Source organism: Mesoplodon densirostris, chromosome 6 (assembly GCF_025265405.1).
Source record: "Mesoplodon densirostris isolate mMesDen1 chromosome 6, mMesDen1 primary haplotype, whole genome shotgun sequence".
Taxonomy (NCBI): domain Eukaryota; kingdom Metazoa; phylum Chordata; class Mammalia; order Artiodactyla; family Ziphiidae; genus Mesoplodon; species Mesoplodon densirostris.
Genome location: NC_082666.1, coordinates 124337440 through 124356922, shown reverse-complemented (window position 1 = coordinate 124356922; position 19483 = coordinate 124337440). Strand labels below are relative to the sequence as shown.

At 50.8% G+C, this 19483-nt stretch overlaps 1 protein-coding gene across 2 annotated transcripts in view; it reads left to right on the top strand.

Annotated features, from left to right (window-relative positions):
* Positions 1–18946, top strand: part of SCARA5 (scavenger receptor class A member 5) — a 115037-nt gene extending 96091 nt beyond the window's left edge. For both annotated transcript variants that reach the window (XM_060102070.1, XM_060102069.1), the window contains 2 exons: positions 7679–7873; positions 18810–18946. In XM_060102070.1, coding sequence (XP_059958053.1) covers positions 7679–7873; positions 18810–18946 — 332 coding nt within the window. The remainder of the gene's footprint in view (positions 1–7678; positions 7874–18809) is intronic.
* The last annotated feature ends 537 nt before the right edge of the window (positions 18947–19483 follow it).

Genomic DNA, 19483 nt, shown 5'->3' with positions numbered 1-19483 from the left:
GCACAGCGTTTGGTGTTTCCCTTCAGCTTGGGTCTCTCAGACCAGAGATGGAACGCGGGCAGGGCTCTTCCTGCAGAGAGCAGGGTGTGGGCCAGCCTGGTGGTCGCTACTGTCCTCTCCACTTACAAACCGTAGGCACATGTCCAGGTAGATTCCAGTCTGCAGAGTAGGGACCCCAGAGCAAGAGAAAGAGTTTGATATTCTCTTCACTCAGGGGGATTCCCTTTATGAATCAAACTCAGATAGCCACATGAGCTTCGCTGGGCGGACTGGGTTCTGTGGAGTTGTGGATCCACATGTTGCTCGGGAAGGATTTCCCAGGGCTCCCCGAGGTGGGAGGTTAAGAAGAAAGTATGACAGACTCTAGGTCCATCCACCTCATTACAAATAGCACAATTTCATTCCTTTTTATGGCTGAGTAATATTCCATTGTATATATGTGCCACATCTTCTTTATCCATTCATCTGATGATGGACACTTAGGTTGTAGAGTCTGTCATACAGAGTGAAGTAAGTCAGAAAGAGAAAGACAAATACCGTATGCTAACACATATATATGGAATTTAAGAAAAAAAAATGTCATGAAGAACCTAGGGGTAAAACAGGAATAAAGACACAGACCTACTTGAGAATGGACTTGAGGATATGGGGAGGGGGAAGGGTAAGCTGTGACAAAGTGAGAGAGGCATGGACATATATACACTACCAAACGTAAGGTAGATAGCTAGTGGGAAGCAGCCGCATGGCACAGGGAGATCAGCTCGGTGCTTTGTGACCGCCTGGAGGGGTAGGATAGGGAGGGTGGGAGGGAGACGCAAGAGGGAAGGGATATGGGAACAGATGTATATGTATAACTGATTCACTTTGTTATAAAGCAGAAAGTAATAAAAAAAAAAGGAAAAAAAAAAAAGAAGAAAGTAAAGAGGCCTGTCAGTCAAGGGCAGCTATCAGGGGAAGTCACATGCAGTTGTGACAGCCTAAGGTCCTCTGCCCCCAACCTGGGCCATCCCCTCTGACTACTGGCCTAGGAGTGCCTGGGCTTTGTACAATCAAAACCCCTGCCTTCCGTCTTCCTCTACTGTCATGTGCAAGGAGAGGCATCTCCTTGACCCCAAATACACACTCCTTGGGGAGCACTCTGGGTGGGTGTCTACGGAATAAGCTCCCTGGACTTACAAGAAGTGTAAGGGGGTGGGGGGCACGTACCAGGCTGAGGCAGCCTCCCAGACACCGCATCTGATTATGTCGGGCGGACACAGCTGTGGGGTAAGAGCGTTTCCCATAGGTGATTGGTTGCTTGGTGGGAAAGCCTTGCTCTAGGGCAGAAACTGCTGGGAAAAAGCGACCTGTACACCCTCTGCCCACAGAAACCCCAACCTCTTAGCAAGTCGTGACATTCTTCTCAGCTCGAGAGGGGGTCAGTGTTGCCATCACTGGGTGATTCCACAAGTGCATTCCAGGGGGTGGCATCATGGCTCAGCCTGGGAAAGGCTGCCCCCAGGCCGCCCGGTAGCTTTCCAGGGCAAAGCAGGCTAGAGATTCTGTTCCTAGGACAGCCCCTTAGACTGTCTGATTCCCTGAATTGGGGCAGTTTGCATCATAATCAAGTCAAGTCTCAGCCACGGATTTCCTAAGGGAGGTATCCACAGGGATGGGCTTTTGTTAGGGGAAGAAAGGATTAAAAAATTACAGCTTCGTGCCATGTTCTGTGAGATGGAGCTAGACCAAGATGAGCCTCATTGATTCTTTTGGGGCATGCAGCATCTGCCGATCCCATGGGCAGGGAGCTGTGCTCAGCCTCCATCCAGGGAGAAGCCCTGGATTGGGGAGACCTGGGAACAAGTGACAAGGAACAGGCTCCAGTGCTTGATGAGCCAACCCTGGGGTCCGGGTGTGCGGGGCGCGGGGGACACACATAGCCACAGGACTGATGGGGGCTATGACCTTGCTTGGTGTGTGGGGAGCATGGGGCATAGACCAGGATTGACGCTGTGTCCCATAATTATGGTTACCATATGTTTCCAAGTTTTGGAAGTTGACCTGTTTCCAAATATTCTTTTGCCACTTCCATATACATTGAAGCCTCCTGGGAATTCTAATATTTCAGCAACCAAGTGACGCTCTCCAGATTTCCTTCAGCACTCACTATAATCACATGACAGACCACAGCCTTATTTGCTCATTTGGAATGTATGGTCATTGTACCAATAGCTTGAATTCTGGGTCCAGAATCCAGGGCCGTCCCACCGAAAGAAGCCCTCAGTGAGGGGACTGAGTAGAAGCGGCTGTGCTGTAATAAAGAGGGTGTTGGAAACACTGGTAGCCCTGATGCTGACTCTCCTCAGGCCCCCACCAAAGCCGTTGGCTCTGGGGAGATGTGTCCACTAGACAGGACTTGCCCACTGGGGTATATACTATCTGAGTGCATTCATTCGTGCATGCCTTCATTTAGCCCAGCTTGGGCATCTTGATGTACCAGGCACTGTATCAGGCCACATGACCTGTCTTCAGAGTGCTTACAGTGTCCCAAAAGAGTAAATAGGCAATTATTACATGGAGTGATAAGTATGTCCACAGAAGGGGCTGTGGCCAGGTATGGGGGAACCACAGAAGGTTTTCGGAGAGATGTGACATTCAAGCTGAGATTTAAAGGACATGAAAATCTTAGGCCAGAGCACAGACATGGGTTTTTCTGAGTTGGGGTGGGGTGGGGGGAGGTCCATGTTCTCCCTCTGCTCGTTCAGGTCTCCACTCAAGGCCTTCCTTGTCTCCCCGTCCAGGATGGTGCCCCCCGCCATGATCCATTCCCTTCCTTATCTCCCCATCCAAGATGGTGCCCCCCACGATCCATTCCCTTCCTTGTCTCCCCATCCAGGATGGTGCCCCCCGCCATGATCCATTCCCTTCCTTGTCTCCCCATCCAAGATGGTGCCCCCGCACGATCCATTCCCTTCCTTGTCTCCCCATCCAAGGTGGTGACCCCGCCATGATCCATTCCCTTCCTTGTCTCCCCATCCAAGATGGTGCCCCCCACGATCCATTCCCTTCCTTGTCTCCCCATCCAAGATGGTGCTCCCCCATGATCCATTCCCTTCCTTGTCTCCCCATCCAAGATGGTGCCCCCGCACGATCCATTCCCTTCCTTGTCTCCCCATCCAAGGTGGTGTCCCCGCCATGATCCATTCCCTTCCTTGTTTCCCCATCCAAGATGGTGCTCCCCCATGATCCATTCCCTTCCTTGTCTCCCCATCCAAGATGGTACCCCCCGCCATGATCCATTCCCTTCCTTGTCTCCCCATCCAAGATGGTGCCCCCCAACGATCCATTCCCTTCCTTGTCTCCCCATCCAAGATGGTGCCCCTCCACGATCCATTCCCTTCCTTGTCTCCCCATCCAAGATGGTGCCCCCACACGATCCATTCCCTTCCTGTCTCCCCATCCAAGATGGTGACCCCGCCATGATCCATTCCCTTCCTTGTCTCCCCATCCAAGGTGGCGCCCCCTCCATGCTCCATTCCCTTCCTGTGCTTCTGTTCCCATCTATGCATCACTATGTGGCCATAGTTATATTTTTATTTGTTTCCTAGCTTTATCGCTAGTCTCTCCCACTACAATATCAGTCCACGAGGGCAGAGACTTTGTTCATGGATGTATCCATAGCTCCTAGAACAGGACAAAGCCCCTAATAGATGATCACTTTTTTGGCAAAACAAAGAAGTGAACAGAGTGAGTTCAGGCTGGCCAGAGTGGAGAGATTAAGGGGGAATCTCTGACCACCAGCCCTGTTTGCCCACTCTCCACCCAGCTTCTTCCTGTTATTTTGACCCTGAACTCTGCTTGGCTGGCTCTGGGACACACAGCATGCTCCTGCCCCTTCTCCCTCTACTGATGACCCCACACGGAGGCTGCTGTTGGAGGCCTCCTGGCCTGGCGTGGCCCACTGCCACCATGACAGTGTGGTGACAGAGGTGAGGCGGGTCTGGGAGAAATCAAGGCTGACATCTCAGCCTCGGCCAACCCGCCAGGAGCAACCCCTGACCCGGGGCCAGGCCTTCTTTGCTCCAGGTTAGCTTGTCATGACTGCTCCCAGGGGAGCGTCCCTATCTCAGACCTGGCCTCTGCATCCTGTTTCTCTCTGTGTTTTCTGTCTCCAGGATTCCTGCACTCTCTTGCTCATCCTCAGCCTTTTCTGATAACCTGGCTGGAGCTTGTAAACCCACGTGGGGAGAATAGTCAGGGATGAAGGATGCATAGAAAATGGAATTAAACTTTTCCAGGAGCCTTTCCATGCCATCACACTGTACTCTTGCAGCATCTTGGAATGGTGTGGTCTCCTGGGGACTTCTTTGGTCCCCCTGTGCAGAATATTCTGGGGTTTTCCTAGCCTGGGCAACTCAAAACAGACACGCAGCCAGCTCTAATTCCTCTCCTTTCCCATGTGGCACAGATGCGGGGTTTATCAATTCTGCCACCTCCTCCAGGAGCCTATAAAGGTCTTTGCCAGGACTTCCCTGGTGGCGCAGTGGTTAAGAATCCACCTGCCAATGCAGGGGACACGGGTTCGAGCCCTGGTCCGGGAAAGTCCCACATGCTGCAGAGCAACTAAGCTCGTACACCACAACTCCTGAGCCTGCGCTCTAGAGCCCACGAGCCACAACTACTGAAGCCTGGGCGCCTAGAGCCCGTGCACCACAACAAGAGAAGCCACTGCAATGAGAAGCCCACACGCCGCAACAAAGAGTAGCTCCCGCTCGCTGCAACTAGAGAAAGTCTGCATGCAGCAACGAAGACCCAACACAGCCAAAAATAAATAAATAAATAAATAAATAATTTTTTTTAAAAAAAAGGTCTTTGCCAAGTCACAGTCATTAGAAGAGGGAATCCCCTAGCCCAGCCGGTCAAGAAAAGAAAGACAAAAACATAGTCCAAGAGTGCAGTACTTACTGGGAGCAGAACTTGACTGGGTTTGTTATTTTCTTTCTTTTTTTTTTTTTTAAGATAAGGACTTTTAAAAATTAATTAATTAATCTATTTATTTTTGGCTGCGTTGGGTCTTCATTGCTGTGCGCAGGCTTTTTCTAGTTGCAGTGAATGGGGGCTACTCTTCGTTGCAGTGCACGTGCTTCTCATTAAGGTGGCTTGTCTTTGTTGCGGAGCACGGGCTCTAGGCATGTGGGCTTCAGTAGTTGTGACATGCAGATTCAGTAGTCGTGGCTCATGGGCTCTAGAGCACAGGCTCAGTAGCTCCTGCCATGTGGGATCTTCCTGGACCAGGGATTGAACCCATGTCCCCTGCATTGGCAGGCGGATTCTTAACCACTGCGCCACCAGGGAAGTCCAGGTTTGCTGTTTTCGCGGGCAGTTCGTGGAAGGGTTTTCCTGCATTGTATCACACACCTGTCACTGTGTCACAGCACAGTTGTACCCGTCTCCACCCCACATGTCCAGGCAGTTACTGGCTGCAAAAGTGGCAACCTTGACCTCGTCCCTGGTCTTGGCATCACTGAGCCATGGAGCCGGAAGGAACCTTACAGATCACCTAATCCCATCGCTCCCAAAGGCCACTCCACAAACGTAGATTACCTCACAGTCATTTGGGACACTGGTAAGAAATACAGATCCCTAACTCCTGCCACCAAGATTCTGATCCAGTAGGTCTGAGTGGGCCCAGGAATCTGCCTTTTCACAGGCGTTGCTAATGATTTTGATGTGTGGCCAGACTTAAGACTCAGTGACCACTCCAATATCTTGTCAAGAGGAAGCTCAGGTCCCTGAGGGGCGAAGATACCTGCCCCCCACCCCAACTCATGGCATAGCAGGCAGGTTGGTGAAAGGACCTTAGATGACACATCGGTAGACCCAAGCTGTCATCCCAGCTCTGGCACTAACAGTGTGTATCTTCCTGATGCTGTAACTCTCCAGCCAAACCCTGGCTTTGAGATGATCCAAAGGCTTTTTTCGGCTGCTCCCCTTGGAGAAGTAACGCCTTGCTTTGTAATGCAAAAGAATGAATCTTCACTCTTTCATCGATGTAACAAATGTTTACTGTACATTTCCTGCAGCCAAGCTCTGTGCTGAACAGAGTTTATAGATGAACGTGACAGGGCTTCAGCCATCAGAGATGGGGATCGGGGGTTGCAAACTAGGACTTGCTTATTTCCTACTGTGTGCCAGTCACCGTGCTTGGAGCCTTAACGCAGTCTGCAAAACAGCCCTATGTGTTGTCCCCACGTCACAGTTGAGGCAATGCCCTCAAGAGAGTCTAGAAGACTTTCTTAAGGTCGTTCAGGTAGAAAGAAGAATCTTGTATGTGCCAGGTGCCGTTCTAAGCTCTTTACACCTATTGCTGTATTTCACTGATTCTGTGACACACATTTTAACATCTCTGAAATCTGGAAGCCTGTAGCAATCTGTATAGCCTGCCACTGTAACTGGCAAAGCTTCTTCCTTCTTAGTAGCATGTAAAATAGTGATGGGCCTTACAAAACAGCGGCTTTTTTAGATTTGATGAGTTACTGTCCCCCACTTAACAGGTAGTAAGGGACAGAACCAGAATTCACGCCCAGGTCTGTCTGGCTTCAAACACTTTCGTGCTGACAGCCTAGTGGGAAGGTGGATACAGATGACAGCGCAGGGCTGAGACACTCCTGGGGGACCTCTCCACCTACTGAACTACGCGGCAGGGCCACCTGTTCACCAAGCCTTGACCATCCCTTGATTTCCTCTGTGCCCCTTCACCCTCCGCTCTGGCAGGCCTGACAGCTGGTCACCAGGTGTCAAAGGGTAGAGAGGAATCCAACAATTCTGCTCCTTGGTATTTACCCAAATGAGCTGAAAACTTCTGTCTACACAGAAATCTGCACAGGAATGTTTGTAACAGCTTTATTCATAATTCCTTCCAAGAGGTCCTCCAGTGGGTGAATGGATAACTAAACTGTGGTACATCCAGACAATGGAATATTATTCAGTGCTAGAAAGAAATGTGCTTTCAAGCCATGAAAAGACATGGAGGAACCTTCAATGCATATGACTAAGTGAAAGAGGCCAATCTGAAAAGACTACATACCGTATGATTCCAAGTATATGACATTCTGGGAAGGGCAAAACTATGGAGACAGGAGAAAGATCAGTGGTTGCCAGGGGTTCGGAGGTGGGATAGCAGGTGAATAAGTGGAGCACAGGGGATTTTTAGGGCAGTGAAACTGCTCTGTAGGACACTGTAATGATGGAGACATGTCATTAGACATTTGCCCAAAGCATAGAATGGACACCACCAAGAGCGAACCCTAGTGTAAACTGTCGACTCTGGGTGATCATGCCGTGTCATGTGGGTTCACAGATGACCGCCGTGGTGGAGGTGTTGATAGTTGTGAAGGGGGGCTGTGCATGGGGTCGGGGGGTAGGAGGTCTATGGGAAATCTTTGTACCTCCTTCTCAATTTTGCTATTAAAAATAAATAAAGTCTATTTTTTAAAAAAAGGTGGAGAGAAGACGGGCAGGGGTGATAATGGGCAGGGGTGACACCATGGTTTCTGCTGGCTGCCAGCTCCGCCTCGGCTGTAGCCCCAGCTCCCCTCTCCTATGTTGGGTGGTGGCGGGGAGTCGGGGGGGTCCCCAGGTGGGGCCCCACTGTGTCCAGCTTGGGTAGTGACCCGTGACCCTGTGCTTCTCCCGGCAGGTGGCATGGAGGCCTTGATGGTCCGGCTGGTGAACGGCTCGGGCCCACACCAGGGCCGCGTGGAGGTGTACCACGAGCGGCGCTGGGGCACCGTGTGCGATGACGGCTGGGACAAGAAGGACGGGGACGTGGTGTGCCGCATGCTGGGCTTCCCCAGCTCCGAGGACGTGCACCGGACGGCTCAGTTCGGACAAGGTAGGGCACCCGGAGGAGGAGAACATGGGGCGAGGGTCCTGGAGGCCTAGGCCTGCCCTCCTGTCCAGCATCCCCTTGACAGCAGTCCTGCCAGTGTCAGCCGGGCTCTGCCTGGATCCTTCCCGCCATGACCACGGGATGCTCACGGCCCCCAGGCGAGCTGGTTTGTCTTCAGACAGTTCTGCTTATTAGAACATTCTTCCTTCCCTTGAATTGACTCCCTTTCTTTTTTGGTCTCCTACTGGCCCCCGTTTTCAGCCCTGCATCTCAGGGCTCTTATCTAATCCCACACCCATTTGTCCCGATTACATTTTTGTTACTATTTAGTGCTTAAATAGCACTGCCTGTGTGCCAGGCTTGGTTCTAAACATGTTAAAAATGTTCACTCATGGGCTTCCCTGGTGGCGCGGTGGTTGAGAGTCCGCCTGCCGATGCAGGGGACATGGGTTCATGCCCTGGTCTGGGAAGATCCCACATGCTGCGGAGCAGCTGGGCCCATGAGCCATGGCCGCTGAGCCTGCACATCCAGAGCCTGTGCTCCGCAACGGGAGAGGCCACAGCAGTGAGAGGCCCGCGTACCAAAAAAAAAAAAAAAATTCACTCCTGTAATCCTTACCACACTAGGAAGCAGGTACAGCTATCATACCTATATTCCATATGTGGAAACGGTGGCACAGAGAGGCTGGATAACTTGTCCAAGGTCACACAGGTAGCAAATGGCAGAGCCCAGGTTCAGACCCAAGCAGGTAGCTCGGGAGTCCGTTCTCTTATCCACTCTGCTGGCTGTCCCTGCTCCTCTTTGAGTCTTTTCTTCTTCAGATGAAGATCTCCAAACACTTCATCTCATCCTCAGGGGAAAAGATTTCGGCAGTCTTCACCATTTTGGTTGCTTTCCTTTGACAGGCTTAGACGGTACAGGAGAGTTTGAGGGAGAGGTGCAGACCCTTCCTGGGCAGGCGGCTGATGGGAACCACCTGTCCCTTTCCGACTGCAAAGAGGTTGGCTCCACCCCAGCTCCAGTCTCTATCCACAGTACTGTGTCTTCCCCTCAGGCTAGTTCTCTGTATTAGTCTGCTCAGCTGCTGTAACAAATACCACAGACTGTAGGACTTAAACTGCAGACATTTATTTTCTCACAGTCCTAGAGGCTAGAAGTCCAAGATCAAGGTGTTGGCAGGTCTGGTTTCTCCTGAGGCCTCTCTCCTTGGCTTGTAGAGGGACACCTTCCCCCTGCGTCGTCACATGGTCCTCCCTCTGTGTGGGTCTGTGTCTCTTCCTCTTAGAAGGACACCAGTCATATTGGATTAGGGCCCCTCTAATGACCTCATTTATCCTTAATCACCTTTCTAAAGGCCCTGTGTCCAAAGACAGGCACATTCTGAGGTCCTGGGGGTTAGGACTTCCACATAGGAATTTTGGGGGGACACAATTCAGCCCATAACAATTCAGCTGCACACACAGCACACCACACGCTCACACTCAACTATAAATACCGTCACAAATGCTTTGTCCTTATTCGGACCTCGAACTCAGAGAGACCTGTGTTGACTCACAACTAAAACAATGGTCCCACCTGCTTGAAGACAGTGCTCCCTGCACCTGTATAATAACGTGCTGTGCCCGACTGTGTGCTCTTGTTACCCCTCCACCCTGGATCTTGGTGTCCCATCTGTAACTTAAAGGGGCTTAACAGACTCTGTGATGTGCCTTCCAGCTTGGGACCCTGGGATGTGAAATACTTCTGCTCAGCTGTCACGAGGACCTGCATTCTGGCAGGTGCGGGGAGGGATTTGGACTGACCCACTCATACTCAGTTGCCAGGTCCCCTGGTGACCCGTGGAGGGCCCACTGGCCCCGCTATGGAGGCTACTTGTGTCATGGAGCGTTTGCTGTCTTACCTGAGACCATGGCGGCCCAGCCCACTGTGCTGAATGGTAAAGGGCCTCATGGTGAGAGGAGGGGCATCCTTTTCAGATGGGGACATAGAGCCGGGTCACATCCCAGCTGGCCATGGAACCCTCCGCTCCCCACAGCTGCCTGTCTTCTCGTGCCCACTTTGGAGTGCCACAGTCCTGGCTCAGAATCTTGTCCCTTAGACCTCAGTCACTGTTGCAGACTGAATGTTTGTGTCGCCTGCCCCCCCAAATTCATATGTGGGAATCCTCAGCCCCAATGTGATGGTATCAGAAGGTGGGGCCTTTGGGGGGTGATCAGGTCATGAGCAGAGCCCTCATAATGGGACTGGTGGCCTTATAAAAGGGACCTCAGAGAGCTCCCTCCTGCTTCCGTGAGGACATACAGTAGCCTACAAGCCGGAAGAGGGCCCTTCCCTAGAACCGGAACTTGCAGGCACCCTGATCTTGGACTTGCAGCCTCCAGAACAGTGAATAAACAGAAATAAATGTCTGTTGTTTAGAAGCCACCCAGTCTGAGCAGACAAGACAATCACACTCACTGAAGTGACTCTTGTGAAATGTGTTGTGACAGCTGGCGGAGAGTGGCCGATTGACCCCAGCGTCCTGGCCTCTCGACTTCAAGGCCAGTGCGTGGGGAGTTCAAAGGGTCCAGCTCCACGGAGGGCAGCCCACTCGGGGAGAGCGCTTCCCTCCCATCTAAAGCTCTGGGCTGGGTCTCAGCCTGTTTTCTTCAAGGAAAACTGCCATTTCTGTTTGCATGAGGAACAGAAACAGTGGGAACGGTCCTCGTTTTCCTTTTTTGTCTCCAGTGAGGGCTTCTCCCTAATAAGTGGAAGTAAACCTTTGGGGGGGAAAAATCATAAACTCTTTTAGTGAAGCCACATTAGGTCATGTGAATGTCATGGGCAGGGTTAGCCTAAAACTCTTTCATCCTGCCTTGATTTTTGTATTGTATGGTGTGAAGGAAAGCTCTACAGTTGCCACCGGATTTGTTTTTTTTTTTTGGCCGCACTGCATGGTTTGTGGGATCTTAGTTCCCCAACCAGGGATCGAACCTGGGTCCACAACAGTGAAAGTGCCGAGTCCTAACCACTGGACTGCTACGGAATTCCCACCACTCAAGTCTTTAAACCAGTCAGTGGGAAGCCAGACTTGCTTCCACATCAGCATCAAATGTGCACCGTAGTTTTCCATCATCATCCAATAACTTAGGTCACGTGATATTCGAGACCTGGACAAGTAGCCAGGTGTTCCTCATGGGTGCACAGAGGGAAATGGGGGCCGGGGAAGGGATGGGGCTTGCCTGGCACCCATCCTCCTAGCCCGGCTGCAGTCCCTTCTTCCCACAGCAGCTTCTGGCACTTTCCATGGGCAGGCACTAGGCTCAGCACTGGGGCACAGAGTTGAGTCAACCTAGTCTCTGACCTCAGCACATTCAGTTTAGAGGGGGAGGCAGACAGGTTCACAGATTCTAAACTGTTGGAAGGGCTAGCCTGCCCTCGCAGCTGGGGGCAGAGGGAGGGGAAGCCCGCCTCTCCTGGCAGCTGGCGGGGTTTGCATCAGGTCCCAACGGCCCTCTGACCACAGCTTCCCGTCATGCAGGTGCCCCGACTCCCAACCCCAGTCCGCTCACCCTCAGCCTCACGGAGTCTCCCAAGCCCCCGGCCCCGCTCTCCATCCACTCGTTTCTCTTCCGGCTATGCTTCCTGCCCTGCCAGCCAGGACTGCAGACTCGTCCCTTCTCGCATCCTCACCCACTCCCGTGTCCCTTATCTGCTGGGTCCCTGAGTCTTAACAGATGCTACCAGTGTCAACGTCTCTGGTCCCTTGACTCTATCTCCTCCTCTCCCTGCTATCTCTTCCTTCCCCCTGCTCTTGCCTTAGGTGCCCGGGCTGGGGAGATCAGTGGCTAGAGCTCAGTCTCCGGGTCAAAGCCAACCTAGCATCCCATATGCGCCACTTACTAGCTGGTGACCTGGAGCAGATTTCTTAACCTCTCCAGGCTTCCGTCCCTCCACTTTTGCAGGATGACTGCAAACTCGAAGTGAGATCACATACGGTGAGTAGTTAGCATAGTGCAGGCCCTGCGGTGCACATTTATTTGCTGCTTGTTGAGTGGAGATGGGGCCGTCCTCCATGAGCTGCTTCCCACACTGCGGCCCCCTGTCCCCCTCCAGGCTGCCTCCTTTGCCTTCCTCCTCCTGGCTGCCAGGGATCTCTCTAAAATGAGCTCCTGCCTCTGTCACTCCCCTGCCCGATGCTCAGTGGGTCTTTCCTGCTCTCAGGATCAAATTTGGTTTCCTTAGCTTAGTGCCCAAGGCCAGTCCTCACACGCCTCCCACCTCTGGCGGCGCATCCCTTTGCTGCATGCGCCCACGTGTGGCCTCTGAGCTCACACAGCTGTTTCCCAGCTCTGTATCCTCTCACGTGCTGTTCCTTGGGTCTGGAATGCCTTTCCCTCCTCTTCACCTAGCTAATTCCTTCTCAGCTTTTTTTTTTTTTTTTTGCGGTACGCGGGCCTCTCACTGTTGTGGCCTCTCCCGTTGCGGAGCACAGGCTCCGGACGCGCAGGCTCAGCGGCCATGGCTCATGGGCCCAGCTGCTCCACGACATGTGGGATCTTCCCGGACCGGGGCACGAACCCGTGTCCCCTGCATCGGCAGGCGGACTCTCAACCACTGCGCCACCAGGGAAGTCCCTCCTCAGCTTTTAAAGTCAGCTCAATGATCACCTCCTGGGGGGGGGGCTTTGCCGCTCCACCCCAGCCCGTGATGTAGATGCCCCCACTGCTCCCGTGGCATCTTCTGTGCGTACCTCTCCCGCGCTCCTGATCGCTGAGGTATGTGGGAACACCTTGAGGGCAGAGCTCCAAAACCCAGGACTGTGCCTGGGATGTGATAGGTACTCTGGATAAATGTGGGAGGGAGGAAGGAGGGACAGGAGGAGGGGGCAAGGGAAGAAGGAAGGAAGGAACTTCTGTGCCTGCCAAACCTGCGTCCTCCCCAGAGCCATACGAGAAACTGCCCCACCCTGGCAGCCCTCTCTGTGGTCTGGCACCATCAGAGTTTTCCTGGACAGGGCTCAATAATTGAATTATCAGTTTCCCTGGGAAAAAAGCAAGGAAAGGCCCAAATGAGAAAGACTTGGAGATTTTTTTTTTTTATTTTAAATTGGTCCAAGAGCTGTTGGACAGGGAATGAGTGCAGATCAAGAAGATGGAGGGTGATGGCTGGAGCAAGGGTCCAGGAGGAGATGGAGGGCGTGAGACCACCATAGCGCTGCTGGGAAATTAGTCCTGGACCCGCCAAGAAAATCTTTCTTTGAGACAGAGAGACAGACGGAAGGAGCTGAGGATGGGTACAAATGCATACAGATTTGTAGGTGGGAGTGGGTGGATAGAATTGGGAGTGTTCTCTTTTAATTCTATTATTAGCATTTTTTGGCCCTTTTTTTCTAAGATAAAATTCAAATACTGGGAGGTGGCTTAGTGCAAGGGTCAGCAAACATTAAAGGGCCAGGGAGTAAATAGTTTGGGCTATCTGGGCCAGATGGTCGCTCTCACAACTACTCAGCTCTGTAGTTGTAGCATGAAAGCAACTACAGACAAAATGTAATCAGACTGGGGGCAGGCAGGCTCCGTGTTCCAATAAAACTTTATTTACAAAAGCAGGCAGTGGGTCGAATTGGGTTTGCAGCCTCCTGGCTTAGTGATCTGTGCTGTGTGCCGTGTATGTGGTTCTATAAGGAATGGGGACTGGACTGGCTGGACGTCAGAGGCCTGGGTCATGATCTCATCCCCTTAATCGTCGTGGGACAGGTCACTTAACCTTTCTGGGGCCTTAGTTTTCCTACCTCTTAAATATCTGTTTGATAGCCATCCTGCCTGTCCCTGTGTGAGGCTCAGATGGCAGCCCGTAGGAATCAGTGTAACTCATTCTGATCTCAGAGATCAGCAGTGAGTGGTGGCTTGAAACAGGATCTTAGTTCCCTGCCCAGGAACTGAACCTGGGTAGCCTGGATAAAAACCAGGAATCCTAGCTGCTAGACCCCCAGGGGCCAGAGGCTAGAAGCTAAGTGGCCCTGGCTCTTGCCCCCATTTGAAAACAAGAATGTTTCAAGGAGGCAAAAACTGTAAAAACAGGTACAAAGTTTATTATTAGAGACACAGCACAAGAAGTGGGAGAGCACACAGAGAAACAGTTCGTTTGTTAAGAGACTGAAGCAAGGCAGAGATACACATCTGGAGAGAAAGGGTGTAGGTGTCTTCTAATGAGGAGGCAATAAAGAGGTGATTTAAATCATTTATTTAGGACAGTCCTTCCAGGTCTTTGTTTACCTTTGGCCAATTTCTTGTTTCTTATTCCACGCCTGACCTGTCCTAGGACTCTCCCCAACATGCGTGCTAACTTTTTGCTAAGATGGATCCCACTGCAGAGGCCTATGGGGGTCTTGGCATCACGTATTATGGGGTGGCACCCCCTCCTTTTTGACCCCCCCAAGGAGTCTTAATGTGCCTGTGCAGTCAGGGAGTTTTTCTTAACCTCAGGGGTAGTCATCTTATCTCTTTACTTCAGCAGAGCTCAGTTTTTTGCCACTAACTTTGTCCTTGGAGTGTCTGGGGGAAAACAAAGCTTCAATTTTACTGCCCTTGACAAACACCAGCTGTCCAGGCCAGGGGCCCATCTACTTCCTACCTCAATTCCTTCTATTAGTATTACTCAAATAAACATGCAGCAGCTCAAATGTTTGTTCCATGAAGCAGAGATTTTTGTTTTGTTTTTATACAATTTTGAAAGGTTGCTTTCCCTTTATAGTTATAACAAAATATTGGCTAATACTCCCCATGTTATATATTGGATTGGCCAAAAAATTCGTTCAGTTTTAAGTAAAAATAAAAGACACATTTTTCATTTTCACGAAGAACTTTATTGAACAACGTTTTCACTAACCAAACGAACTTTTTGGCCAAACCAGTAATACATCCTTCAGCTTATCTTACAGCCAATAGTTTGTACCTCCGTGTTCCCCACCCCTGTATTGCCCCTCCCCTACCACTGGTAACGACTAATTTGTTCTCTATATCTGTGAGTCTGTTTCTTTTTCATTATATTCATTAGTTTGTTGTAGTTTTTAGATTCCACTTATAAGTGATATAATACAGTATTTGTCTGTCTCTGTCTGACTTACTTCACTTAGAATAATGCCCTCCAAGTTCATCAATGTTACTGCAAATGGCAAAATTTCATTCTTGTTTATAGCTGAGTAGTATTCCATTGTATATAGATACCACAGCTTCTTTATCTATCCATCTGTTGATGCACACTTAGGTTGCTTCCATATTCTTGGCAATTGTAAATAACACTGCTGTGAACATTGGGGTGCATGTATCTTTCAAATTAGTGTTTTTGTTTTTTTTTCAGATATGTACCCAGGAGTGGGATTGCTGGGTCATATAGTAGTTCTATTTTTAGTTGTTTGAGAAATCTCCATACTGTTCTCCACAGTGACTACACCCGTTTACATTCCCACCAACAGTGTTTTTCTTTCATCATTTTTTGTTCATTGATGTAGTCCCTACACCCAGAATAGGGCTGAGCATGGAGTAGACTCTTAAATACTTGTCGGGGCTTCCCTGGTGGTGCAGTGGTTGAGAGTCCGCCTGCCGATGCGGGGGACGCGGGTTCGTGCCCCGGTCCGGGAAGATCCCACATGCCGAGGAGCGGCTGGGCCTGTGAGCCATGGCTGCTGAGCCTGCGCGTCTGGAGCCTGTGCTCTGCAACAGGAGAGGACACAACAGTGAGAGGCCCGCGTACCACAAAAAAAAAAAAAAAAGATACTTGTTGAATGAATGAATGAATAAGGATAGAACAAAATCTCCACTTACGCATCCCAACGATATCACCTTCCAACAGCTCTAAGTGTCAGAAGACCTGACCTCTTGTCCCAGTTTTTCCTCCTCAAGGTAAAAACCTCACCCTGTTGTTTAATTTTTCTGACTGTACAGTGGGGAGCACAGTAGCCCCTTCCCCGCTTACCTGCTGGGGCTTCTTACGGAGCCAACAGAGAGACCATCCGGAGGAGCAGACCTGAATGCATGCCTGAGCCTAGGAGGTCTTGTTAAGATGCAGACTCTGATTCGGGTCCGGGTGGGCCCGAGACTCTCTGCTGCTAACAACCTTCCAGGTGATACTGATTTCCTGGTCCTTGGGCCACACGTTGAGTATCAGGTGTCAGCTCTAAAGCTAAAAGGATGATTGGTACCTGGAGTCGTGGCAATGCTAGCCCCTCTGACGTGGCAAGGAGCAGAAACGGTCTTCGGGTTCATAGGCCCTTCAGCGATGTCCCAGGACCTGTAGATATTCAGTGCTGCTGAATTAACAACGCTTTTCTCATTTTATTAGCTCTTCCATGACTGGACGTTAGCCAGAACTCCCTAGCTGAACACCAGCTAGAGTTTGGAGTCTCGTGATCCTGTGTATGCACTTGGGCTCGTAACCTTGGGGCCTGTTCTGTATTTGTCGGTCTCCTTCATTTGCTCCTTTATTTGTTTTGGATGTGACTAATCCCACAGAGCTCTTGGGCCTGTAGCCCAAGGAAGGGTAATTTGTAAACTGATGTGTTTTCCAGGAGACATTTAATCTGAGAATTTTTGCTCGGCCTCAGAGAGCTTATTGTGTAAGAGGCACACTGTATCCGGCTAGGGAAGAGGCTCTGATGAAGAAATAACATCCAAAAAGACAGCAGAAGGAGGCCTCTCCTCCCAGCTCTGTTCCTGAATTCACTGTTTGGTATTCCCATGACAACAGATGCTGAAAATCTGGGCATAAAAAATATGTCCAAACCACTTAGTTCATGCGGTCGTTTTCGTGGGCAGCAAAATGGTTTAGGTGTTCCCTTGATGCTCTTTGTAAAGGGATTTCCCACGCAATCCAAGGGTGAGTGACAGTTTTAAGGGTTTTAATAATTAGTCCTGACAATTCCTCTAAAAGGAGAGGTTGTCTGGCTGCTGAGAGTTGGGACAGGGAGGAAATGGGGGTAGGGTCAGGGTACAGTACTAATCCCTGAGCTACCTTTTGTATAGGGTTTTGGTGCATTTGAAAGCCCTTCAAAATACAGGAACTGGGAATTCCCTGGTGGTCCAGGGGTTAGGACTCTGTGTTCTCACTCCCGAGGGCCCGGATTCAATCCCTGGTCGGGGAACTAAGATCCCACAAGCCACACGGTGTGGCCAAAAAAAAAAGAAAAATATTCTCTTGGGACGTTCCCGGTGTCCAGTGGTTAAGACCCTGCCCTTCCAATGCAGGGGGCACAGGTTCCATCCCTGGTTGGGGAACTCAGATCCCACATGCCATGCAGTGTGGCCAGAAAAACACAAAAAACAAAATACAGGAATACATGTCACCTCATTGAACTTGCCCAGGTTGGCACAGTCAGTAATGTTGGAACGCAGTTTATGACCTTTGACCCCATGATTTTGGGTGCCGGCTCATAGACCTAACAAGTCAGGGTGCTGGAGTGACCAACCATCCCGGTTTACCCAGAACCTACCCAGCTTTAACACGAAAAGTCTCATATTTCGGGACTCCCTTCCCGGTTTTACAACTGAAATGGTCTTCCTAGATGGGGCTGAGACTTGAATTGAGATTTATTCTACTTATTGTAAAGCCCTATTTCTGCTGTACCTATTTCTGCTTCTCAAACTTCAATGCAGAACCACTTGCTTCAAATGTAGATTCTGATTCAGTAGGTCTTGGGTGGGGCCTGAGGGTCTGCAGTTTTGACAAGCTCTGGGGAATGCTGATGCTACTGGTCCAGGACCACGCTTTGAGTAGCGAAGCTCTGAGCTACTGCTTCCATGGGAGACGGGAGCCCTAAAGCTCAGGCATCCTTCCAGAGGGCTCCCAAGTGAGCTCCCACCGTCGGAGACCTTCCTTGACCATCAACCCAGAGAGCCCACCTGAACCATGGGTGATGGCCCTGCCAGTTCATCAGTGGGAGCTCTAGGTGACTTCTCCCCTCTCCACTGACCCCTCTGACCCCAGATGAGCCCTCTCCATTCCCTTGGAGCCTCACCCAGCTGCCCTATTCCCTTGACATTCAGTAAGGGACCTCAGTGCCAAGTTTATGTCTCTTGAGACTCAGGTACAATCTTGGGAAAGCCAGCTAAAGGCTCCCCTGCATGGGCATCTTCAGACCAGTAGGTTGGTCCCCTTAAGAGCTGAGTGAACAGACAGGCAAAACTCAGCTAGATTGTCGTAGGGACCTTGTATTTGGGGAACTTGACCTAATTACTTGTGGTTAGGGATGCTTCTGCCTGTCATTACATAGATGTCTGGTTATAATGTTAACTTCTGGGATCCCCTGTCATTCCGAGTACCACTGTTTTGAGCTCATAGAAAGAGACCGTCTGCTTTAAATTTCAGAAGATTGAAGGTCATGTTGGTACTGACAGACTTGAGATACTTATGGGGCACTGGATCTGTCCAACCAGGGTCTGTTGGACACTGTCCTTCTGATTAGGCCCTGTCTGAATATCCATCAACAAATGCCGCAAGATATCGTATCTCAAAAACTATGAAGTGTCTCGTGTAAAGCGTGGCCTGGGAGGCAGCAAGACTTGGGCTTGAGTTCAGACTCTGCCACTTACAAGCTGAGCAACCTTGCACCAGTTGCCTTCTGAAGCTCAGTTTTCCCATCTAGGAAAAGGGTTTATTCATGGCTATCTCACAGCACCATGGTGAGAATGGACGAAGATCGTATGTGTAAGATGCTGACACAGAGGGGCTACTCAGTAAATACCACCATCTCCACTGTCAATTATTCTTATTCTGCCCTCAAAAAACTGAGCCTAGAAAAGAAGTATTTGGTCTTGGTGGAATGGAGAAGGCAGATGGGAACCACTAGATTTGAGAACTGACAGCAGAGCTTGGGACAGCTGGGTCAAGGACAGACAACAGTGTTCCTGTCTGTCCTGCCCTCCTGCATCTCTGCTAAGAAATCGTGTTGACTTGTCTCCACAGGCACAGGAAGGATTTGGATGGATGATGTCGCCTGCAAGGGCACGGAGGAAAGCATCTTCCGCTGCAGCTTCTCCAAATGGGGGGTGACAAACTGCGGACATGCTGAGGATGCTGGAGTGACATGCAAGAGACACTGACAGTGGGCACAGCCCAAGGTCCGGACCCAGCTGCCAAGCCTCCTTCCTGCATTCCTGGGGTGGGGGCATTGCTCGGGGCTCCCCTGACCCACGCCTCCCCGCCCAGCACCCCCAGATCCCCGGATTCCCATCCCAGGACCCATGGTGGCCTGTCATCCTCCTCCCCTTGGACATCTTTTCCAAAGCACAACTCTGGGATCTACTGCCTGTCTCTCCCTTCCACTAGGGTTCCTGCATGGAGCCCTGGTCAACTGGATCGCCATTTTGCCAAGTCTTCTAAACACCATGCATCAGGCCTCCGTATCCATGTTCTCTGTGGTCTGTGAGTTACAGAAAAATGTTGGCCACAAATGCATCCGTGAAGATGAGAGGGAGGCATCCCAGATCATTTACTCTGCAGATCATTCCCAAACCTCAGGCCAAGAGTTCTGACCAACCAGAGACAATACTGAGTGATTCATTTTCCCCCTTTACGCTGCCTCTGCACAGCGTTTGTTAGTTGGGGGAAGTGACATAGAGGAGAGGCCAGCTGTAGGA